Source organism: Pristis pectinata, chromosome 13 (assembly GCF_009764475.1).
Source record: "Pristis pectinata isolate sPriPec2 chromosome 13, sPriPec2.1.pri, whole genome shotgun sequence".
NCBI lineage: Eukaryota > Metazoa > Chordata > Chondrichthyes > Rhinopristiformes > Pristidae > Pristis > Pristis pectinata.
This window is the reverse complement of record NC_067417.1, coordinates 23,646,522-23,672,561: the sequence shown is the minus strand read 5'-3', so window position 1 is coordinate 23,672,561 and position 26,040 is coordinate 23,646,522. Positions and strand designations below refer to the sequence as shown.

Below are 26,040 nucleotides of genomic sequence, written 5' to 3'. Positions count from 1 at the left end.
AGTGGAAAGACATCTTTTGTTTCTCAAGGTTAAGGGGGTTTAAATTGTACAATGATGCTTCCATAGCAAGACTGCTGAAAAATAAAGAGGATTGATTTTTACACTCATCATCTATTCTATCCAAAACTCCATTACTACCTGCCTACACCATATCAAAACTGTTAGAAAGCACAGAAAATGCAGACTGATTATTTCAGATCAAGAAGAACCAAAGACTTAAGCTTTCAGAAGGCATTCATTCATTTTCTTAAAAAAACCAGGAAAACTGTTCCTTGCAAATGACCAAATATAGATTCAGTTTTAAAAGCACTAGAGAACAATTAACATTCAGAACTTTTCAGTCCTTATGATTTTGCAATTCATTTTAATATATTAGAATAATATTTTTTTCTTGATTATACATTTATCAAGTGGTTAAATTAACAAATATATCTGTGCTAAAACCATAAAATACAGAAAACAAACTTACACCTTCTGCTAAGTTATTTTATCTCTTTGAAATGTTCAATTCAATCTTTCTGTTTCTGGTTTATTAATATTAATTTTTGATAAAAACTTTCTATAATATGTGACAGATTAGTCAGCCATTATATCAAACACATCTGTGGTTAGTTATTGATCCAAAATAATAACTTTAGCATACAATCATTCTCAGGCAGCTCATATTATTAATTTAATCATATTTAAAACAAAACAAATTAAGTCAGTTAACAATTCTGATTACCAACTTCCTTCCACACTGAGAACAAACGCTAATACACCTGGGAATGTAAACCATCCCAAATGGTCTTCCTTTTTGCTTTCCAAACATCGTGCAATTTTTGAAATAAGCTGGTAATAATGATAATCAATATAGTTAATTTTGTCTAGATTTTCAAAATTCTAAAGCATAAACTTTATGCATTTGAAAGCTTCATGATACTTATATGATTCATAATGAATACTTGGTTTTAAACAAATTATAATGTCCTTCTTTCAAACTTATACTTCAGGTAAAAACAATAATTTTCTAAGTAACTATCCTACCTTAAAATAAGATCCACTGCATTGGTAACAGTTGCTTTCTGAGAAGGTGTGTTCATATATCTGTGATTTCAGTACCTGATGAGGCAGGATTTTGTGAAGAAAGGCTGCAGAGCCCCCTGTAGAAGACTTCTGAGAATATTGTAGGCAACCAGCTCAGAAGTGGGTTGATATAGTCCCCTTCAATCAGCCACTGGTCACATGATTTTTACATCGAAATTTATGTTTGTAACCATAGTTACACAGCTTATACACTTCCATGGTTACAGTGCTTATATTCTTACACATAATTCAACAACCTGGTCATCACTGCTCACTAACTTCAAATCGCGCTGGCTTTAGCACCAAATGACTAGTTATTAAATTCTTTATTCTTTGGTGGTCGATATGTTGCTTCTTTCTGGGCATATTATATAGCCACAAATTATAATACATGCACTATGTGGTTGTTTTGGAAAAATCTTTGGAGCTATTTTTAGTAATTTATCAACCTCTTGAATTTATTGAAGCTGCTTCCTTGCTTTTGCACTCAATTTTGAAAATAATTTTATGATAGTTCATTAGATAACCATTCTATTCCACTATTTTATTTTCTGACAGCGATATGAGATCATAAGACCACAAGACATAATTGTAGAATTAGGCCATTCGGCCCATCGAGTCTGCTCCACTATTCAATCATGGCTGATTTATTTTTCCCTCTCAACCCCATTCTCCTGCCTTCTCCCGGTAACCTATGACACCCTTACTAATCAAGAACCTATCAACTCCTCTTTAAATATACCCAATGACTTGGCCTCCACAGTGTCTGTGGCAATGAATTCCACAGATTCACCATCCTCTGGCTAAAGAAATTCCTCCTCATCTCTGTTCGAAAGGGACATCCTTCTATTCTGAGGCTGTGCCCTCTGGTCCTAGACTCTCTCACTACTGGAAACACCCTCTCCATGTCCACTCTATCCAGGCCTTTCAATATTCGGTAGGTTTCAATGAAATCCCCCCACATCCTTCTAAACTCCAGCAAGTACTGAGCCAGAGACGTCAAATACTCCTCATATGTTAACCCTTTCATTCCAAGGATGATTCTTGTAAACCTCCTCTGGACCCTCTCCAATGCCAGCACATCCTTCCTTGGATAGGGGGCACAAAACTGCTCACAATACTCCAAATGTGGTCTGACCAATGCCTCATAAAGCCTCAGCATTACATCCTTGCTTTCATATTCTAATCCTCTTGAAATGAGTGCTAACATTACATTTGCCTTCCTTACTACCGCCTCAACCTGCAAGTTAACCTTTAGGGAATCCTGCACTAGGAGTCCCAAGTCCCTTTGCACCTCTGATTTCTGAATTCATTCCCTGTTTAGAAAATAGTCTATGCCTTTATTCCTTCTACCAAATTGCATGACCATACACTTCCCTCCGCTGTATTCCATCTGCCACTTCTTTGCCCATTCTCCCAACCTGTCCAAGTCCTTCTGCAGACTCCCTGCTTCCTCAACACTACCTGCCCCTCCACCTATCTTTGTATCATCCTCAAACCTGGCCACAAAACCATCAATTCTGTTACCTCTTCAGCGTCATTTTCCAGTGGTCCGATATCCATTCTTGCCTCTCTTTTACTCTTTGTACATCTGAAAAAACTTTTGATATCCTCTTTTATATTATTGGCTAGTTTACCTTCATATTTTCTCCCCTTACTGCTTTTTTAGTTGCCTTCTGTTGGTTTTTAAAAGTTTCCCAATCCTCTAACTTCCCACTAATTTTTGCAATATTGTATGCCCTCTCTTTTGCTTTTATGCTGTCTTTGACTTCCCTTGTCAGCCATAGTTGCCTCACCCTCCCTTTAGAATGCTTCTTCTTCTTCGGGATGAACTGCTCCTGCATCTTCTGAATTACTCCCAGAAACTCCTGCTATTGCTGCTCTACCGTCATCCCTGCAAGGGTCCCCTTCCAATCAACTTTGGCCAGCTCCTCTCTCATGCTTCTGTATTATCTTTACTCAACTGTAATACCAATACATCTGATTTTAGCTTCTCCCTCTCAAACTGCAGGGTGAATTCCATCATATTATGATCTCTGCCTCCTAAGGGTTCCTTTACCTTAAGCTTTCTAATCAAATCTGGTTCATTGCACATCACCAAATCCAGAATTGCCTTTTCCCTAGTGGGCTCAACCACAAGCTGCTCTAGGAAGCTATCTTGTAGGCATTCTACAAATTCCTTCTCTTGGGATCCAGTACCAACCTGGTTTTCCCAATCTACCTGCATATTGAAATCCCCCTGACTACTGTAACATTGCCCTTTTTACGTGCCTTTTCTATCTCCTGTTGTAATTTGTACCTCACATCCTGGCTACTATTCGGAGGTCTGTATATAACTCCCATCAGGGTCTTTTTACCCTTGCAGTTTCTTAACTCTACCCACAAGATCTTCTGATCCTATATCACTTCTTGCTGAAGATTTGATTTCATTTTTTCCCAACAGAGCCACCCCACCCCCTCTGCCCACCTGCCTGTCTTTTTGATAGGATGTATATCCTTGGATGTTTAACTCCCAGCTCTGATCTCCTTTCAACCACGATGCCCACAAGGTCATAGCTGCCAATTTCTAACTGTGCTATAAGCTCATCCACCTTATTTCATATACTGCGTGCATTCAGATATAACACCTTCAGTCCTGTATTCACCACCATTCTTCTCAAATTTGTCTCCACGTTGCCTGAAATTAAATTCTTGTCCTTTTCTAAACTTTGTCTTATTCTTTATTCTGGAGACTTCAGTAACCTCTCCTGCACTCTCCTTCCGTTACTTTATCCATACTTCTCCAATCTGTTGAATCCACCCCCCTACTATTTAGTTTAAAGCCCTATCTACAGCCCTAGTTATGTGATTCACCAGGACCCTGGTCCCAGCATAGTTCAGGTGGAGCCCTTCCCTCCTTCCCCAATACTGGTGCCAATGTCGCATGAATTCAAGCCCACTTCTCCCACACCAATCTTTGAGTCACACATTTAACTCTCTGATCTTATTTACCTTGTGCCAATTTGCATGTGGCTCAGGTAGCAATCCAGAGATTATTACCTTTTTGGTTCTGCTTTTTAATTTAGGCCTTAGCTGCACAAATTCCCTCAGCAGAACCTCTTTCCTTGTTCTACCTATGTCGTTGATACCCACAGGGACCACGACAACTGGATGTTTCTCCTCCCATTTCAAATTCCTCTGCAGGTCAGAGGAGATGTCCTGAACTTGGGCACTAAGCAGGCAATACAGCCTTTGGGTCTCTCGATCCTTGCAACAGAGAATTGTGTCTACTACCCTGATTATATCCCCATTCACAAGAGCCGCAGTGTTTGAAGCTCAGAGTCCAAGTCATCAACTTTGACCCTGAGTTCCTCAAGCAACCAACACTTGCTGCAAATGTGGTCACCAGGAACCACAATGGGGTCCACCAGCTCCCACATCATGCAGCTATAACACATCACCTGATCCTGCACCCCTACTTTATTTAATTAGCTGTAATTTGGTGTCTTTTTATTTAACGACTATAAAATCCTTACCTGCTACTCACCTGTGCCTCCTCGAAGTCTCTTGAGCCACTCAGATTCCCACTCTTACACTGGTCCACTCTCACAATAGCCACTCCAAATTGGCAGCTCCACTTTACCCTACCTTCCTTTTGTTGGCTGATTTGCCACAGACTTAGCCAATCAGATAACTTTTTAAAAAAGTTTATTCATGAATGATCTTAAAAAATGGAATGAAAGCAGTAATGAAGATTGACTTTTGATCAATTAATGTCAACATTTCTCTTTCTAGTCTTTTCAAGGACATTAGAAAATCCCTAACAGTTACATAAAGCCTTACAGTTACATCAGGTAGCTTCTTTCATGAGGTATTTAACCCTTTTGAGCTATTTTCATCTTTCAACATATGTGTATGATTCTATAATATTGTAATAAATTATGTCCTTTGTGAATGTGGCTACAACTGTGATGAAAATTGTTTGTGCAATCCAGTTATCAGTATGAGTACTTAAATATATGATCCAATTTTGATCATTTAGAAAACATTAAAGCTTTCCTAAGAAAATGTCTTCAATCCCCAGTGCAACGTTCTAATGAGGAATTCCTGGTGTGCTTCTGCAATGTTATTTATGTTGTTTACTCATGTAACCAAATCCCTCCAAGAATCTTCCCATTTTAATGCACATAAACCCAGTGTGACATAGAATGGAGTGAGCAAATTGGAGGACATTAGAGGGCAATAACCAAGCACAGGTTGAGGATAATCAGACCTCAGCTGAGAACAAAGTTTTACTTCTAAAATCAAATCTATTCTTCAATTATTGATTTCCTGAAAACAGGAACTCTTACTGACCTCTTGCTGAACAGAGCACATTTCACATGCAAGCATTCCCAGGGATTTCCACAACAGTGGTTTTAATATTGATGGGTAGCAGATATTAGGCAAAATATGGAAAATCATTGATAGATTTAGTGTGCTTAGTTTAATCCTGCTGAACTAGGAGCAGATAGGACAGAAGGGTAAAAAAGATTCATCTCTATTCTCACAAGTTGTTGGTATGAATAAAGGAAATGCTACAGTGACAAAGATGCAAAGCCTTTGCCATAACATCTGTGCATGGTCTCAAAATTAGATTTTTTTTCTGTTTAAACATAGCTATAATAACACTATGGTCTGTTAAGGGAACTGTATTAACCAGCCATTCAATTATACTTAGCCAAACCTCCTAAAAGATGTTCACGTGGTGACTTCCCAACTATGCCCTGATAGACTTCTCATTAAATCCAGTGGCAGAGCTTCAACCTTCTGTATCTGTTGTGCCTGTTGAACCTGTACCAGGTGTAATCTGGTGTGGGTTCAGCAAACCCATTAATTTCAGTAGAGCAGAATGGCTCCAAGGAAGAGAGGAATGTTTCAGGCAATTTACATTTTCTAATTAATTGAGTTAACTTAAATGCATTTACCATAGAAGAGTATTTAACTACATTTATTTTCTAGTATTTAAAATTTTGATTTTTAAATTTTGTAATAGGAAGATTAACTGTTAATAGCTTTTGAATGATAGAGATGTTCAGATATGATCCATCTGACTTGTTTGACTGTTGATAAAGTAGTAAGAGTCTGCTTTGTGTGTGCAGACCCTCAGTGCCTGTCTCATGTAGAAAGTTCCTGCTAGAAGATTTGCTTCAGAACTTGAGCTGCCAAGAAGTGGAACATCAAGCACTGGCTGTTTGTCATTATTATGATCTGGCAGCAGGCTTAAGTCAGTGGTATCACTTTTGTTTCTAAAAGATAACAGAATTACATCCCACTTCAGAAACAAAATCTGTGCAGTACAGTACTGATCCGAGGTGCCATCTATTTGAAGGAGTGTTAATAGAAGGTCCCACCTGTCTTATCGACTGGATGTGTAAGATCTTATGGCAAAATTTAAAAAAAATAGAAGAATTCTCTCTGTCTTGCACAATATCCAACCCTCAACCTTCATCATTGAATCAGAATATCTGATCCTTGGACTGATTGCATTAGATTTATAACTGTATTTCAAAAACATTTCATTGAGCACTTTCTTTTATCATAACACCTTTTATGATCTCAAGGCATTTCAAAGCACCGTACAGCCAATTATTAATTTTAAAGTGTAATTGTGAAGGGGGATTACCAATGGCTGGAATAAAAATACACATATCAAACGTGGTTCTGATGCATTGGATGCAAATGGGTTTTCAGCACATCACCCAGCACCCCCCTCCACAAGTTTCAAGTTATTTTACTGAATGATGTACAAAAGAATGCTTCCATTGAAAACTTAAACATACAAGGGAACCATACTTCAACAGTGCCATCTTCTGTCAGGAATTAAGTAGGTCAGTTATTTCTTTTAATGGGATGTGCATTCTGTGGTGAATAACATAAATCTCATCTACTTCTGTGATCAGGTTTATCTGACCAAAATGTTATACCAAAAGTGTTTTAGTAGTGCAGAAGAAAGGACAGCCCAGAAACACCTGTCCTTCAAATAATGGTTGGAGATCCCATTTCCACTTGAGCAGGGAGGCAGAACTCTGTTTAATAACTCATTCAAAAGGTGCAGCTCTGACGCTGGAGCATTTTCTCAGTATTATACGCAAGATTATTCTAGATAATTTGAAGCTGCAATCTTCTGACTAGGGTAAGTGCATTCAACTAAGCCCAACTGATCCTTATTGACAACTTACTAACAGATTACTGTCACAAGGTTACTGGATACTTATAGATGAGGAAGACTAATCAGCCCACTAGAACATCCATCCAGAATGACCTTTCATCATTGTATTTATTGTTGAAAAGGTTCCAATATTTTCAGCAAGTCAGTATCATCTTTGTTTTTCAATGATCATAACTAGACACAATATTCAATGAGCAGTCGAAGTGGAGCACTTCTCAGCTTGATCATGACTTTATCATGATTTCTAGTTTTGGCTATGTGGTGAGCATTCTATTAATTTGTACAAATGCAAAGCAGCAGTTAATGTGTTGAGCATAGTCTATCAAGATACCAATGGTAGAAATTGAAAGGCACATACATTGAATTCTGCTTTTGAAATGTTACTACAGTGTTTATCCTAGACAACAGGTCAAACTTTATTCCATGGTCAGTAGATTATTGCACATTCTTTATGCACTTTTAAGATGTACTAAATGTACAAAATCTAGAAAAGGTACCAATCTTGATTTTTAAAACTTCAGTAACCTCTGTAGAAACAAACATTCATAGATGAGGCATACCTATTTTCACACTTATTTTGTTGGAGGTTTGATATCTGCTGTTGTCTTTCCAGGTAAAGGGTACTTAATAGTATGAGTTCCAGAATTATGGGGAGAGAAGTCTCAGTCGTTACTTTTGATGTTTGACCATTTTCTATATTTAATTTTGAGATTGCCTTCACTGCCATTCAGTTCAACTGATGCAGATTCAGTATTATTTAAAAATGGATTTGAAATAACCTTCTAAATGCCTTGATCCTAGATAATGAAAACAGCAGTCTCCAACCTATCATTTCCGTATAGAAATTCCACCTTGCACAATACAAATACTGAAGAGAGAAAGGTTTCAGATGAGCAAAGTACATTAGGGCAGCACGGTAGTATCGCAGTTAGAGTAATGCTATTACAGTGCCAGTGACCCAGGTCCGATTCTGTCGCTGTAAGGAGCTTGTACGTTCTCCCCGTGACTGCGTGGGATTCCTCTGGGTGCTCCGGTTTTCTCTCACATTCCGAAGATGTACAGGTTAGGAGTTGTGGGTATGCTATGCAGAAATCAAAAAAAACAGGCAGGTGCAGCAAGTGGTTAGGAATGCAACTGGCATATTGGGCTTTATTGCAAGGAGTTTAGAAATAGGGAAGTATTGTTACAATTATACAGTGTACTGGCAGGTCCACACTCAGGAGCAGTGAACAATTTCAGTCCCCTTATTTAAGATACACTGGCATTGGAGGTGGTCCAATAGAGATTCATTAGGTTAATTCCTGAGATGAGAGGGTTGCCCTATCACAAACAGTTAAAGAAATTAGATCTATATTCTTTGGAGCTTAGAAGAATGAGGGATGATCTCATTGAAATGTACAAGATTTTGATAGGGCATAACAGGGTAGCTGTTGAGAATGTTCCATTAGTAGGACAATCTCAAAATAGGGTACATAATTACATGGGGGCAGTCATTTAAAACAAAGGTGCACGAAATGGGACAGGGCAAATCTCTAATTTTCTACACTGGAGGGTTGTGGATGCTAGATGATTAGGGGTATTTAAAATGGAAGTGGGCACATTTTTGTAAAGTCAGTGAATTGAGGGCAACAGAGAAATGCCACGAGAGTGCAAGGCTGGGGCAGATCAGCCATGCAAATATTGATTGATAGGACAGGCTTGAGGGGTGATTAGTCTACTTCTGCTCCTACTTAGTTCAGTTCTTAAAAGTGCTGCACAGTCAATAGCTAAATATGCTATTCTGAAACAAGGCAAATGGGGAAAGAAATGTTCTAATACAAGTTAATCATAAATTGGCACAAGAGACGGAAAAGGAGTTCCACCACAAAACATGGCTGAATATCACTGTACCAAAGGGCATTAATTTGCATTGCTTTTACAACCAGGATGAATAAATCAAATCACTCCTAGTCTTAAGTGGTGTGGATCAAGTTCTACATTGTGAAGCTATCCAGAGAATTTGGAAGATGGTTAAAAGTGACCCTTTTTAATTATTTGCAACAGAAAAACTTAACATATGAACTTTATAAACTTCTCCATGCAGTCAAATATGAAAGGAAAGCGCCGTCTCTCCATTCTAAACCACGTAACAGGGCACTTGCAGTGTATAAAAGTTTTTAAAATGTAATTTGTGTTCCCACCACCCCAAAGTAACAAGTTTAATTTGAATATAAAATAGCATTACAGGTAATGTTACAGAGTGACATTTGTACAGCACAGAAAGTCCTTTAGCCTACGACATCCATGCCGACCTTTCTGGCCACCTCTACCAATCCCATCTGCCTGCACGAGGTCCGTATCCTCCTATGCCTTGCCTATTTAAGTGCCAGTCTAAATGCCTCTTAAACACGTCATTATATCTGGCTCCACCACCTCTTCTGGCAGTGAGTTCCAGATGCAAACCACTCTTTCTCCTCAAATCCCCATTAAAACTCATTCCTCTCACCTTAAACCTATATCTTCTCGTTTTTGATACTCCGACCATGGGAAAAAGATTTTAATTATCTACCATTTTAAAAATTTTATGCACCTCTACAACTTCACTCCTCAGTCTCTTGTGCTCCAGCAAAATAAACCTGGCCTATCCAATCTCCCCTCATAACTCAAGTTTTCTAATCTAGGCAACATCCTGGTGAATCTGCTCTGTAATCATTGTTCCCATAGTGGGATGACCAGAACTGAACACAATATTCCAAATGTGGTCTAACCAGTGTTTTGTAAAGCTGCAACATAACATCCCAAAGTTTGTATTCTATGCCCTGACCTATGAAGACAAGCATGTCATATGCCTTCTTCACCACCCTATCTACTTTTGTTGCTACTTCTGGGAAGCTATGGCCTTGAACCCCAAGGTCCCTCAGTTCATCAATATTCCTTAGTGCTAACCACATTTAACTTTCCAAAATGCATCACCCAACACTTGTCGAGATTAAATTCCATACATTCTGTCAGTAGTAGTTGCTACTGGACAGCAGTATGTTTTACGGTCTTTACTCCTAATAGTATTGCTGAGGAAAACAAGCCAAGATCTCATATTGTTCATTTATTTTGAAAAGGGCAAATGCATCTTCCCATTCAGGCACACAACTCATACTCAGCATATCATACACAGTATATTTACAAGTTGTCAGTTCTGGTTTCTCAACAGCAGATCCAAAATAATACAATTAAAAATAAAAGTAGTTATAATTTACAAATTACATAAATCTGCTTATGTACTATTGAAAATATACATTAGGTCAAGTGTCATTGAAGTATTTCAAATTTATGTAAAAAATAAAATGACAATTAAAAAACTAAAACCAAAGCACTGTTGAACATTTTTGGATTTGTTGCATTCTGTTTTCAGAAACTCAAAACAATATAATCAAAATGAAGTCCACAATGGATACACCAGGTGATATACTGATAACAATGGAGTATGTCAGACAGTAGAAAAATATGGCAACAACTGATTCCTCTTATTAAATATCTCATGGTTTAGGAGATCTTTTGGAATGTGAATTTGTAACAGTTCCAAATATCCTAATAAATACTGCATATTTAACCACTTTGGAATAGTTTGAATAACCTGCAGCATATATGAAGAATTCCAGAATGCAGCTGATGCTCCTCAAATGTCGACAGTACTAATAGTTAAATTTACAACTAAAAGATACAACAATTCCAGGCAATAATGTGGCCCATAAACTTGAATGTTATTAACCCTTGTAATGATTCAGTGCCTGCAAGTCCTTACAGCAAGGTAATTTCAGGATATATAAAGCAGGTAATTACTATTTCAGGTATTTAATATATGCAGCAAAAGCAGTGAATCAAGAAAAACTGCCTTCAGTATTTACACATTAACAAATAAAAGGTATGCACATTTTAAATTTCATATTCTTAAATTTCTAGGACTATTAGTCTAAGAAATTCAGAATAATGTTCTTTAAGTATACTGTAAAGATACTAATTAAAAACTACTTACCATTAGGAAACAAAATAAAAATATTTGGATGCACATTAAAAAAAGGTGGAATACACCAAAGTTATGACTAGTATGCAAATTCATAAATCAGGATGCCTGGTTATATTATATACTCTGTACATCAAACTCTCCAAATATGGACAGATGCCCAATTTATGACAAATGGGAATGTTGGTGTACACCAGCTCATTTCCTGTTAAAAATCAATAACAAGGACATGCCATCATCAAAATAAGGCTAAATTAATCTCATTACAGGTAAACAAAAAGTTCTAATCATTTATAAAGACATTACCCAAGATGGAATGGAATGGCTGTTTACTACTTGTATGTTTATTTCTGCAGACTATATATGATGCACTTTCAGAAGTTAATTCAATTTTTATTCTGGTGCTCTGCCATAATTTCACAATAGACACATTCTGGATATATTTAGAATGCAGATTTATAGAGAGTAATAATTTTTCAACTGTTAGTTATTCTTAGCAAGAATAGGGATAGCTGGACATTAAGTACATTTGTAAAACAACTGACAAAAACAGCTATTCACAAATGAAGTTTTCATTTTTAATTCCTATGATTTGGCGATATTGAAGACATTGAGAAATGGTTACGCTGCATTAATTTCTTACTTTCAGAAAATTGTGAAGGACTTTGTAAAATTGAGAAGTTATCCTTTCCTTATGTTAGAATCCAATATGTATTAATTATTGGCTGCCCTTCATTCATAAAGAATGGCCCATGACTCACCATTTTTTTTTTCCCCCAGGAGGCACACTACTAGTTGAAGTATTTCCACTGCCATTTAAAATCTCTTGCCAAAGACTTGATATTGAATGTAGGTGGACATATAATAGTGATTAGTTAGAAATGCAGCCATTTTATGAACAAGCCATTTAAAGGCTCTTCAATAATTCACATTTTGAAGCGCCATTGAATTTAGAATTTTAGATAATTCCTGATAATTTTGTAAAGTCATTTTGCTTTAGAAAGGTTACTCAAATTACACAAGCGTCTGTAGCCAATAAAAGATACTCTAAAAGCAATTTGAATTTGGCTTAAAATGACTGCAGACAGCTTCTACAAGAATACAGTACTTGATTTTGAGAACTTAACAAGCAAAGGACAGCAGTTACACTATGAGCTTTTAATTCCAATTAAATGTATGTGATACCTCTTCTCATTCCTGATTGAGCTGGCTAAGCTGCCTTATGTTTGCAATGCTTTATGGCAGGGGCACTACAGGAACATTGAGGGAGGTACTTCAAACCAGATTACAATTACAGTGCAGTGTCCATTCCAAAGGTTTCCTGGGATGCATAGACCATGTACAGGAAGCCATCTTCGTCCTTTTCGCGTTCATACACCTCAGATATGGGTGTGGAAACACTAACCATGCTGTGCCCATTCACCAACAGGAAAAAAGCCTGATTTGAATTTAACTGCAGACGTCTCCTTAAAAAAAAAAATCAAATTTCAGATTCTTATTGAACTTGGGTGGCAAATTTCATGACAAACATATTAGAATACAAGTTAGCATTTACCCATCAAAATTATAATTTCCCCCACTTTGTAATCATTAAAAATACCATCAGTAACTTCAAGTTAAAAGATTTGTGTAAAGTTAGTAAATTTCAACAGTAAGTTGGCACAACCAGCCTCAGCTTGCCAGACAAGGCTGGAGAAGAAAAAGTCTGGGTTCATTCCTACTGGTAAGCCCCAGTGCACGGTCAAGCATATCTACTTCTTTCATTATAGAACACAATTTTTGTTCATTTGCCCATATGAAACAGTGTTGGACAAAAAAAATCCTCCTTTCCTGGAACTCTGTTTATACATCTATTTAGATTTGCACCATAATATTGAAACAGTTAATATCGAAGTGATAAACACCATGCTACAGAACTGAGATGAAAACATCATCATTCCTCAAACTTCATAACTTTTCTCAAATATCTAATGGTTAATCACATCATCCTTCATCAATACCTTTTCTGTTGTCCAACAAAGTGAGACCATATTTGCCCAATTTTTAATCTCGCATGTCCCATCACATCAAGAGGATTACTTGTCTTGCCACACCTCAAGCTTTCAGATTGCTCGTTCAGAGTTTCACACTAAAAAAAATCCCCTCTAATTGAAGTGACCCAAGCTATTGTTTTCTGCACACCAACTCATTCCCCAGTCATTAGACTATCAACTGTCTCAACCCAAACTGGACTGTTTGTAACCTTGGTGTCATTCTTGACCAAGATGAGCTTCAAGCCACATGTCTATAAAAACCACCTATTCATCTTTGTAACAGTCCACAATTTTCCCCCCTTCCTCAATACAACTGCTATCAAAACTCATACATACCTTAAAATTATTGATCGACTATTCCAAAAGACTCATAGTTGGCCTATTTCACATCACCCTCTTTAAACCCTGTCTAGTCATAACTACTAACCAAAACCTCACTCACACCAAGCCCCATTCACCCACCCGTTCATTTAACTGGCACCTAGTTAAGCAGCAATTCAATTCTTAAAGACCTACATTTGGACAGCATACTTCAGCACTTCACATCTGCAATATTAATTTAAAAGAAAAAAAATCACATTTAGAGGAACATACAGAGCATTTTAAATACAGGAAATCCCCGAGTTACAAACGAGTTCCATTTTTGAGTGTTCTTAAGGTGAATTTGTAATGCAAGTTGGAACAGTTATGTACAGTTCACATCTAGCATCAATTAGTCCTAAATCACTACAAGCTTCAGTTATTTATTGCTAAATATTAAGATCCAAATGGAATTTTGATTCGTTTCATTATAATTCCACACATAATGTGAAGCAATCTAAAATACAGCATAACTTGTTATTGCTGGGACATGTGAAGACTGTCATCGGTCTTATGTACGTTTGGTGTCATTCATTACAGTACAGTACTGTGAAGGTACAGTTACCACAGAGTGAATTTTGTGTATTTGCCAACTGATGGACAAAATCAACTTGAGGACATCTGTAGAAATGGACCTCAGTCATTACGCGCGAAAGAGAGCGCACATTCATGGCATCCCTCATCATTCGGAACTGCTCGAACATCCCTGCCCCAAAATAGTGGTACAGACTGTTACACATGAAATCCACGATCCAGCCGTTCGCCACTTCCATCACCTGGAAAAAGTCAACACTGATAGGCAAACCGTTCTGCACCCAATTCAGCGCCTTCTTCCCGCCGTTCATAAGTACGGGCGTTCGTAACCCAGGGACTTCCTGTACTGTAGAATTTAAAACAATATTCAAAATTTCTGGAGCAAGTTGTATAAAGTAGCAGGTAGGTCCCAGATGACAGTGGTTCATAAATTTGCTACTTAGGTGTGCACATGTGATTCAGGAGCCACAGAAATGAGCACATACTCCATAATTTCATAGACAAGATTCAATTTTTTGTTGGTTAAAAATGGATGGCTTTATGCACTTAATTACAATATTTGAACACAAAAGGTAGCAAACCACTTTTCAATATTGTTTTCAATTTTTCATTTATATAAAAAGCTTACCGTATGATTTTGATCAGTTCACTCATGTTTACGTGGTCAGGGACAAGAAATTTGGTCTTATCCAACAAAGGCAATTGCTTTTCTCCCTTGTATCTTTCAATTATGACCTATAATTAAAAATATCAACCATAATAATAGTTTAGTAGATAGTAGTCACGGCTTAGTGACAACTGTTCCAAGTAGATTTTCTTTCTATGCTTCTGCTGGATGTGTATGTTACTGGTAAGGTCACCATTTATTTCCCATCCATATATTCCCTTCAGAAGGCAGTAGTATTGAATGGTCACCTTAAACAACCTAGGAGTTACAAATTCAACTTCCATTTCTGAGAGCAAGCACATAATCGAAACTGACACTCTAGTGTCAAATGAAGTTAGCGTCACACAACTGGAGATGGTGTTACTTGATCAAGATATTAAAATTATGTGCCTCGTGCCTTCAGTTTTCAATGTTGAATGGGAGGGCTGTAGAGGGGCAAACTAGTGCCTTGAAAGCACCCATCTAACTGTGTGCTGCAGCTTAGTTTGAAGTTTTGGTGAGGAGGCCATCACCAGTACTCAAAATAGTGAAGTGGATTGCCAACTCTGGCTGCAAGGATTCCTAGGAGATTCAATGTTATCACCTCACACGACTTGTAATACAAGTACTATATTTGTATGAGGATTGGGAATGTTCACCTATTGCACTGACAGCCAGATATCAGCTGTGCGTTGAACCACTGGCTTGGAGAGTTAGCAACTTCCAGACTTGAAACCATGTGTATTGTTGCATGCAAGTACTGATGGTGCAGAGGTCAGATGGCAGCATATCTGAATCTCCAGTCTATTTCTGCACTACACATTAAATCTAGCATCAGTTCCAACAGCTGCTGATCTGAACAGCTGAATATACTATGCACCTAGCCCCTCAACTTTATGCCAGCCATTCTATTCAATAGGGCCACCAACATTCACTAAAAAATGAAGGCAAGGGTTTTGTTTTCAAATTAATGATTTGAGGCAAATAGATTTTCAATGAGTTTTCATAGTTATTAATTTTAATTATTTATACATTTTTTAATTGTTACCAAATGTCTGTGGCTTGCTCTGTAAAGTGGCTGCAGGAGCGAGGATATTGGAAGGCAGGTGGCTGCAAAAGGAAAGTGCAATTCTGGGCATCCCACTAAAGCCAAACATGAGATGAAGGCCAAGTTCAGTTCGAATGGCCTTGTGGACTGCACCAGCAGATACCGTGAGAAGATGCAAGAACTAGAAAAGGTACTGGAGTCAGCAGGAGGCAAAACTAGTGGCAGGAAAGCATAAGAAAGCATCATTCCCAAGTTGCCAGATCTGTGCTGAGCCCCAATTCTCATGTTCCTTCTTACAATTCTCTAGGCATGTACTACCCACAAATTAAGCCATGATATTCCCAAATTTCCCCCATCTGTCCAGTTGTTCATAACCTTTGTGAAGGAAATCTTTACACCCTACATTTATTGTGGCAGAGTAGCCACTCTGCCAGAGTTTACAATTGTTCCTTCCCAAAGAATGAATATTTCTCTGCTAGTATAATATTTTGGAATTAAATAAATCATTTTAATTTCAATTCCCCCAGTGTACTCACAGGGATTTTGTTGGGATGCTGCTCACGAATAAGATGCACATCTTCCACTCTCTGCTCTGCAAAACAACAGAAACAATTATGATCCAACTCAGGTACACAAAGGAAATAGATGATCAAAAGCATGATTTCCTCCACGCACACACAAAGCACTTCTACAAACAAAATTTGCAGTAATGAAAACCCAATAAATATCAATTTTCTATTACACCAAAAATTGACACTTAAGCAGACATGCCAGAGAGAAACTCAGGAACAGCAAGCATATTCTCAACAGACACAAATAAAAGTAATGGTTTCAAAATAAAAATCAAGCACCACCCCGCCACCCCAAAAAAAGACAAGGTGGGGGAATTCAATTAGGAAACACAGTCTAGTGAAATTGCATTTAAGCCAATCAATCCAAAACAACATTTTCAGAAACCTGAATGGCATTAATTCTGAACAATTCAGGTTGTAGTCTTACATGCAAATCTAAATCAGTGGCAAATCCAAGTTGAAATTTGGAAATAAAAGTCTGTAGAAAACAAAGTTTTTCAGCATCCCAAAAATATCTCCATCACCCTGACAGCACAGCAGGGATGCAAGAAAAACATGCAATACAACAAAAAAAACCATTATTTTCAGTCAAGGTATAACAATCCCCATCATTCAACCTCAAAGTGTGAAGTGATGCGCTTTGGAAGGTCAAATTTGAAGGCAGAATATAGGGTTAATGGCAGGATTCTCAGCAGTTTGGAGGAACAGAGGGATCTTGGGGTCCAAGTCCATAGATCCCTCAAAATTGCTGCGCAAGTTGATAGGGTTGTTAAGGCGGCGTATGGCATGTTAGCCTTCATTAGTTTGGGGACTGAGTTCAAGAGCCGTGAGGTAACGTTGCCCCTCTATGAAATGCAGGTTAGACCACACTTAGAATATTGTGTTCAGTTCTGGTCATCTCACTATAGGAAGGATGTGGAAGCTTTAGAAAGAGGTGCAGAGGAGATTTACCAGGATGCTGCCTGGACTGGAGAGGATGTCTTATGAGGATAGGTATTTCACTGTGTTTCGATGTACGTGTGACATAAAGATATCTTATCTTAAGGAAGCACGTTTCTCCCAAAAGCCAAGAATATCACTTTCTCCTCCAAGATCTTATACATCTGTTATGACATACTGTACAGTAGCATTGCTCCAAGAAGGATGTTACCTCTCATCCTCCTTGAAGAAAAGGAGGATGAAAGTTAACACGAGGGGACATAATTTTAAGGTGATTGGAGGAAGGTATAGAAGGGAATATCAGGGGTAAGTTTTTTTTTGTTACACAGAGTGGTGGGTGTGTGGAATGACACATTAATGATAGAAAAATAGGGGGCTATGTGGGAGGGAAGGGTTAGATAGATCTTAGAGCAGAATAAAATGTCAGCACAACATTGTGGGCTGAAGGGCCTGTACTGTGCTGTAGTGTTCTATATACAGGTAAAACAAAATATCACAGACAGCTTACGTAGAACCATGTTCAACAACAGAACTTTAAAAAATAATTAAAAACTAGCAAGTTAATTTGGAGCCTACAGCTTCAATATTTTCTTCTGCTAAAACAAGTGAGTGAAGTAAAAGGAAGTGCAGCCAGTTTAGATTAAGCAGTTAAGATTGTGGAGAACAAATCAAGCCCAATGCAACTTCTGGATAGTTAAGGCAACATCTCAGTTACAAGCACAAGGAATCTATTATGAACTTTCAGTCATAAATGCACCAATTAAAAAAGTTTCTTTTTACCATATGGACCTTTTTTGAAGTTTGTTAAAAATGATAAATATCAAAACCATTACTAGATATACCACTATCACATATAAACTTTTGTTGTAAAAAAAAACCAAGTAAAATCATCTGTAAAGCTGCAAAAGTAAATCTTATTTACACATATTGCGCCAAAGTAAATCACATTGGGTATTCTGAATAATGCTATTACAGTGCCAGCGACCCGGTTCAATTCCAGGCACTGTCTGTAAGGAGATTGTACGTTCTCCCCGTGCCTGCGTGGGTTTCCTCTGGGTGCTCTGGTTTCCTCCCACATTCCAAAGATGTATTGGTTAGGAAGTTGTGGGCATGCTATGTTGGCGCCGGAAGTGTGGTGACACTTGCGGGCTGCCTCCAGAATACTCTATGCAGAAGGTGTATTTCACTGTGTTTCGATGTACATGTGACTAATAAAGATATCTTAAGGAAGCACGTTTCTCCCAAAAGCCAAGAATATCACTTTCTCCCCCAAGATCTTATACATGTCTGTTATGACATATTGTACAGTACCATTAAAAAAAGTTAAAGTTGTTCTCACACCACTTTGCCAAATGTTACAACCACACACAAAGGAAAACTTGCATTCATAGTTGCAAAATCATTCTTTTGCAATTTAGAGATGCAAGGAAAGTGGGTATTTAGCCAAATCTGAAGCAAAGTCCAAACAGAGTTTTAAAACAAGTCACTTAATAGTGACACAGAAAGATCCTAGACAACAAGGAGGATCCTTCCTAACAGCAGGATACACGAGGAGTAAAACAGAATAATTAGTCATGGAAGTATTTGAGCACAACAATTTTAAGTACAAGCTATTAAGAGAGAAGTCCAAGGATGTGCTTGGCAGGCAAGGAGCCTGTGCTCAATCCTGGCCTCCAGGATGCTCCTTGAGCATTAGACCATTTCCAGAAAAAAAAAGATAGTTTTGGGCTTTTTGGTTTAAGTTGGATCCAATGGATGCTTAAGTCAGTGTGCAGCAGGTACAAACACCTCTTGCTTAAGACTTAGAGAGAACATTGAAGAGTACAGCACAGTCCCTTCAGCGCATGATGTCTGTGCCAACCATGACGCCAATCAAAACTAATCCAATATGCCTGCACATGGTCTATATCCCTCTGTTCCCAGCCTGTCTCAATGCATCTTAAACATTGCTATCGTATCTGCTACCACCACTTCCCCAGCAGTGCATTCCAAGCACCCACCATATGGTGTTAAAACAAAAACTTGCCTCAATCTCCTTTAAACTTCCCTCCCCTCCCACCTTGATTGAATAAAAGAGGACTATCTTTCTGGTGGGATGCAAGGGAGACCAGGAAAGCAAGATCATGATAATTCTGGGAATGTGTGCATTAAAAGTAGAATGGTTGGGAAAACCAACTGCATAGGTTGTGGAATCTTGGAACTGGTAGAAACTACAACAGAACACTCAAACTTCTACAGATATATTATTGAAAGTATCCTGACTGGGCTCTGTCCACAATGGTACAGAGGAAGCCACAGTTCAGGAAGGAGGACGACATGAGACACCTGTGCAGAATCTCTCATTGTCAGAAAGAAAAAAAATCCAGAGGAACAGTTGCAGTGGAATGGAGTTCTTACACGAGGCAAGATGGCTGTGAGATTCTGTAGGCTGGCAATACATCTTTGTGGCTAACCTAAACCCCGAGAGATACAAAAAAAGAGAGTCAGATCATGGCCACGCAGAGAAGCTTTTCTAGATTTCCAGGGGGGGATACACAAGAGAGTAAATTTGGCCTATACTTCCTGGCATTTAGAAGAACAAGATCATCTCATTGAAATATAAAAGACTTAGAGCCTTGACAGGATAAATGCTATGAAAACTCTTTCCCTATTGGGCGAAACTAGACCTAGGGAATATAGTCTAAGGGATATCCATCTACTCTCCTAGGGTTGTGAATCTTTCATATTCGCTATCCCAGAGAGTTGTGGTTGCTGCCACATTGGGTATTTTTAAGGTTAAGATTGGTGAATGGGAGAAACAAAGGTATGGTGATCAGAATGGAAAATGTTTTGGCCAATGATCAGAGCCAACATAATTTTATTGAATGGACTTTACAGACTATTCCTGTACATTAAAAACTTCTCAAAGTTACAAGTGCATTACAAGACAGATGAGTTTAAAGAGCGAGCCAGGAATGTTTCCCTTACTCCAAAATCACTTTTCTTCCTTCGTCCATCGCTGAAAGCATCAAATTAGTCATCATCGATATGTAGATTTTCTCTGACAAATTTAAATCACAAGGGTGCATTGAAGAAAACACTCGTTTTTCCAATTCCCTATTAAAATATTAAAAATTAGTTCCTCAATTTTCTCTTATCCAATGGAATTACACTTGGTACTTCAAGTCTCTCTTCCCAATTACAAATCCAACCTTCAGCATTCAAACAACTCCATTGCACATTGCAGTTTCAAATGCAGCTGGAGATGCAGCACTCCAAATAGCTTTCTATTTGTAGCTTAACTAATACTTGAAATAAATTCATACCTACTAAAACAATGTACTCTAGATCCTCATTGTTTTATCTACATACAACAACTTCCAAGGAAGTATGATTTCAATCTACATACGGGCAAAGAAACCTTAATAGGGAACAGCCTTGTAACTTTATTGTGTTATTATTAACAAAGATCTGAAACAAGTGATCAATTCAATTGAGAACCAGTAACAACAAACAATAAATATTCCATTTGGTTCACCAATGTGCTTTTGGGCAAAATAATCTGCCATCTTATGTTGTCTGGTTGATGAGATTCTAGACACAAAATGATTGACTGTTTTGAAATTGCCTCTTGCTTCAAGGGCAATTACAGCTGGGCCAAAAAAAAAGTGCTGACCATGACTGTAACCAATCTAACCCAATAACAGATTTTTTTAAAAAATCCTTTGGTGTTCATTCCATATACTCCTGTTCCTTTCTCCCAAAGGATACTCCCATATTTTTAAGTACATTACATGACATCTGCCTGTTACCCCACTAATCAATTCTTCCGTGTGTTTCAAAATCCTAAATTCCCTAACTTTTGATGACCAGTTTGAGGCAGTCTTCCTTTCTATGAAAATCACATGCAGAAACATTGGATTCAACATTGTTTCACACGAAGTATCTGCTTCAATCCTCTCCAATTTGAGCATTAGATAGATTGATATTTATTAGTCACATGTATATTGAAACACAGTGAAATGCATCTTTGTGGGTTACTGAGAATGTGCTGGGGGCAGCCTGAAAGTGTCGCCACTCTTCCGGCGCCAACATAGCACACCCACTGCTCCTAACCTGCATGTCTTTGGAATGTGGGAGGAAATCCATGCAGACACAGGGAGAACATACAAACTTCTTACAGACAGTGGCGGAATCAAACCGAGTCCATTAAACAAACTATTTTCAGTCAATCAACTTTAACAGCCAAACAAGCTTTTATATTTCTTCTTTTAAGTAGGCATCTGGACATTTCCAAAAAGCATCAAAAGAATGTTAACATGTTTCAAAGATCAACAACTAACACCCATAATATGCTTTGATGATCTATCCTGTCAATTTCAACTTAAAATTTGATAGGGAGTATTGCAAGATTAGGCAACAAAAGCCATCATAGCTATTCCCAAACTTCTCAACACCTGAGAAGTATACATATGGTCCCAGGAGAAATTAGTCCTTGTGCTACTACTAATGCAAAGAGCCATAAACTTAACCAAGAAATGTTCTACTATTCCAGATGATGCAGGATAACTTTCTTTAAAAGTTCACAGCACAAAGGCAAAATGCACAAAAGAAAAAGTAATTATCGATCTGATTCACAGTATCATTTCTGGCAAAACTAACAGCAGTTGCAAATTTATCCAATGGATTAATACTGAAGATTCAGGAATAACACTCAAACGTTGAAACAATCGATAAAAGGCAGCACTTAACCTCCATTCACTGTTTTATTGCACTCTAGAAAAACAGCAGTTAAATTTTGCTTTCTAAGCCCTAGAGCATCACATAGATGTACTTTTTCTAGAGCCTACAGGCCTGTTTCAAGGATTTAGTAGTATAAACATAGGAAATCAGCTGACAGAACTCTATCAAAACTCAGTTCCTGAGATATCGCAGAGTATTTATAACCATACTTTTAATGACTTTTTTACATCTGCAACCACAACTTAAAATATATACAAGAAACAGGGCAGAATAGAAACAGATGGAGTGCACGTTTTGGAATAGCATGGATTCCATTTTCAAAAACATTGCAGAGTTGTATTTACATTGCTGATAAATGTGCAAAATTGTGTACCTCTAAATTAGTAAAAAGTTGATTATCCCCTGACATTAAGTTATTAAAATTTTATTTTTAAATTCATCATTTAGAAGTTCTTTTACCAGATCATTACTAAGTCAAGAAGATTATCTTTTTCAAATTAGCAATATGCCCAGTAGAAAACTGAAAATTGGTTACATATCTACTTCACTTATGGTGCAGTTTGTTGTTCAGAATTATATGGGGTTTGAACAGAGTGGAAATGGATTCTACAAGAGAACCATATGCTGAAGGACACCAATTAAGGATATACAACATGTTTCCTCATGTATGTTGATGATACACAGTTCAACATCACCATCTCTCAACCATTCCACCAACTAGAAATATTCAGATTGCTTATTTGACAAATATACAGCGAGCAGAAATTTGATCCAAATATTGGGAAGACCAAAGTCTCATCTACATTTCCCCTTTACAGAAACATTCCCTGAGGACTTCCCTGGATGCTGTAAGACAACTAGGTTGTTCCTCGCTGTATTGTATTTGACCATTAAGTGAACTTCAGACCTCATGATTTAGACAAGTGAAAAAGAAAATGCTCAGTAATTAAGGCAGAATCTGTGGAGAGAAAAATAGCAAACATTTTAGGTTGATATTCTTTCAGGGCAATGGAAGGTCACCATCCTCTCCATAAACACTGCAAGGTCTTCCAAGTATTCCCAACATTTGCTTTTTTTTTTAAAACCAGCATCTGTAGTATTTTGCCTTTTCAACACCTACTTCACTTCCATAACCTATAATCCTGAAGATTTGAGGGTAGCAGAGATTAGATGACCACGATCTTAACTTGGAACTGGTCTCATTTATGCATCATATACCACCCAAATTATACTCCATGTTTACATATGCCTAAACACTAAAGCAAAAACATTCTCTCTTTCAAATCTGGTTTAACCACTCCATTATTTATATCCATGACTTCAGCTGCTAGGTCCAAATTTTGGAATTTCATCCCTAAATGCCCCTATCTTTAATGACTAAACTTCCGGCTTCCTGTCACAGAACATCATTACATCACTTTTTTTTTGCAGATTTTATTTGCTAATGCTCCTGCGATATACCTTAGCTTGGGTCACCACAAAACAACATTTGTGAAAGTAGTGGAAAAAAAAGGAAGTAAAAATCTGAGTTCGCTTGCCTTCTCTACTTCATTTTAAAACCTGTATTAACCTCAAATATGGCCTTGAAACTGAGACAACGCGTTTCCATAATTTTGGTATTCATATGTAACATGTGGAGAGGAATAATACTTCCGTGTCATTGATGTTTCAAACCACAAGAAGAAATTTACTACGAGAACTTCGATAAATGCACTATCTCAAGAGACTTGGCGTTAATGATCCTTCAATAAAGATAACCTTGATAACAAGGAATTAGTATAGATGGTACTTCATGGTCGGCAGAAACATAACTGGCCGTAAAGCCGGTTTCTGTGTTGGAGGACTCCAACATTATAGAAATCGAAACTAAGACTTCGAGAAATTCAGTTGATAAAGAAGGATGAGCCACACGATTAGATTATTGGCTCTCTCGGTGCAAAACATTCCGTCCAGACAAGTCCTATAAAACTTGCAAGATTTGCACGGACGGGATGTTTTGCACCGAGAGAGACGGCACAAGCCCACGGACCCCACCACTGCAGGTTTCTAACGTGGGGGCAAGTTCCGGGATCGGTGACTCACCGCCCCACGGGCCCCTCCCCCATACTCCTCTCAAAAATCAACGGGTAAATCAGGTTTCGCCGCAAAAATAAAATAAGACACGGTCAGCCCCGAAATCCCGGGAGACAAGGCCGCCGGGATCTAGGGGCCCAGCCTTGCCGTTGCACCCGTTAGAGCCAAACCCACGCCCGGGCCTTCCACGGCTGTGCCGCTGCACCAGGCCGTCCCCGCACCTACCGAAAGTCCTCCTCTGTTTGAAGGATTTCTCTGACGGCATATTTACTGAGGCGATTTCCTTCTTTGATGGCAGCGACGTGACGCGCCACAGGACGTTTATTTTATTTTGTTTTAAAAAAATACTGAATTGCCGCAGCGAACTCCCCAAACGCTCCGTCAGCTGACGCACAGCATCTTAATTTAACGGCGTGCTTGTCCCGCCCTCCAGCCACTGGCTCAGTCCACTGGCTCAGCCAATGATTGACATCGCAGTCACCCAACCACTCGTGCGTCTGAAGGCCAGCTTTTTTTTAGAATAGCTTTGGGCCTCTGATTGGTCAGTATTTTATAAAGAACCCAAATCTACCCGGTGACTTTCTTAATTGGTTGCAGTCGCATCCCTGGGAACCCGTTAAGGTCCGCGATTGGCTGCTCGAGTTTTCAGAACGTTAGGTTGAATAATTTCTGGGATTCCAGAAGTAAACAAGTGGGTGTCGCAAGGAGGGCGGAACTTGTAGGAACTGCGGCAGAGTGAAAGCAGCCCACACTGACCTCAGGGGTCACGCAGGAAATTACCAATGCAATTCAGGACTTGAATCTAAATCGTGGGAATTTCTCAGTGATTTGGGTAAAATTTCTAAAAAAGAGTTTAGATTCAAGGTTCAAAACTATAAATGCAAGACCATAATTGAACTTTTAATAACCAGTTCTGCTTTAGTTATTGGGCATTACAGAGTCGTCACATTTCACAAGTGCAGCCTCTTGGACATGCTTCAATCTAACAGATTGTGCAGACGATAAATTTGAGATACACCATCCACCACTTACATAGAGGCACAAGAGACTGTGGGGTAAGGTGTCCCCAATGTCACCCTCCTCCTGATGACCACCTTCGTCTAGCTGCATCAGGCTGTGTGTGGAACCCAAGTATGTGGGCACCAAGTGTCACTACGTACCGAGGTTCTACCTGTCCCTGCTGTTGCGAAGGATAGGCCTGGCCCCATGGCCACACGGCGTCCCAGTCAGCTGGATGCTGCCGCGCTACCTGTCCTTCGTGGAAAAGTTCTTCCAGACCAATACCTTTGACCACAAGTCACTGCTGATCACAGTGGTCGGCACAGAACATCCTGCAGGCACTGCAGGAGAAGGACTCGATGGATATTGTGGGGTGGTTCCCTGAGCAGACTGTCCAGACCATCTGGCGGAAAGTCTCATCGCCAGAACTCACCAACAAGCACCAAGACCTCGCTTGGCTGGTGGTGAGAGGGGCCCTCCCAGTCTGATCCTTCCTGTATGGTTGGAACCTCACTCCCAGCGCACGCTGCCCCCGGGAGGACTGCGCTGGGGATGAGATGGTCGCCCACCTCTTTACGGGCTGTAGGTTTGCAAGGACGGTGTGGCGAAAGATACAAGGATCCTTGTCATGGTTCATCCCCAGCAGCAGCATAACAGAGGATTCTCTGATCTACGGGCTGTCCCAGGGACACACAGAGACGGACATCAACTGCTGCTGGAAGATCATTAACTCGGTGAAAGACACCCTTTGGTCTGCCCGAAACCTCTTGTTCTTTCAGCACTGCGAGATGTCCATAGGGGAATGCTGCCGGCTGGCACATTCCAGACTGCAGGAGTACATGCTGAGGGACGCATTGAAGCT

The 26,040-nt window shown here is 38.8% G+C and overlaps 1 protein-coding gene across 2 annotated transcripts; it reads right to left on the bottom strand.

Moving 5' to 3' along the window:
* Positions 1-10,322: 10,322 nt before the first annotated feature.
* Positions 10,323-24,587, bottom strand: map1lc3b (microtubule-associated protein 1 light chain 3 beta). Of its 2 annotated transcripts, XM_052028444.1 has the most exons (5): positions 24,405-24,587; positions 16,410-16,465; positions 14,808-14,914; positions 13,802-13,831; positions 10,323-12,718 (listed from the first exon to the last, which is right to left on the bottom strand). In XM_052028444.1, exons 1-5 carry the CDS (start codon positions 24,442-24,444, stop codon positions 12,544-12,546), a joined length of 408 nt encoding a protein of 135 aa, XP_051884404.1. In that variant the 5' UTR covers positions 24,445-24,587; the 3' UTR covers positions 10,323-12,543. The 2 variants fall into 2 exon arrangements, with proteins under 2 accessions (XP_051884404.1, XP_051884405.1); XM_052028445.1 differs by lacking the exon at positions 13,802-13,831 and having other exon boundaries at positions 24,405-24,584.
* Positions 24,588-26,040: the final 1,453 nt, after the last annotated feature.

Coding starts and splice junctions, on each gene's coding strand:
- map1lc3b (XM_052028444.1), bottom strand. CDS start 24,444: ATGCCGTCAGAGAAATCCTTCAAACAGAGGAGGACTTTCG. Junction 13,832..14,807: donor GAACTGATCAAAATCATACG/GTAAGCTTTTTA, acceptor TTAATATTGCAG/ATGTGAAGTGCTGAAGTATG. Junction 12,719..13,801: donor CTGAAGTATGCTGTCCAAAT/GTAGGTCTTTAA, acceptor TTTTTTTTTAAG/GAGACGTCTGCAGTTAAATT.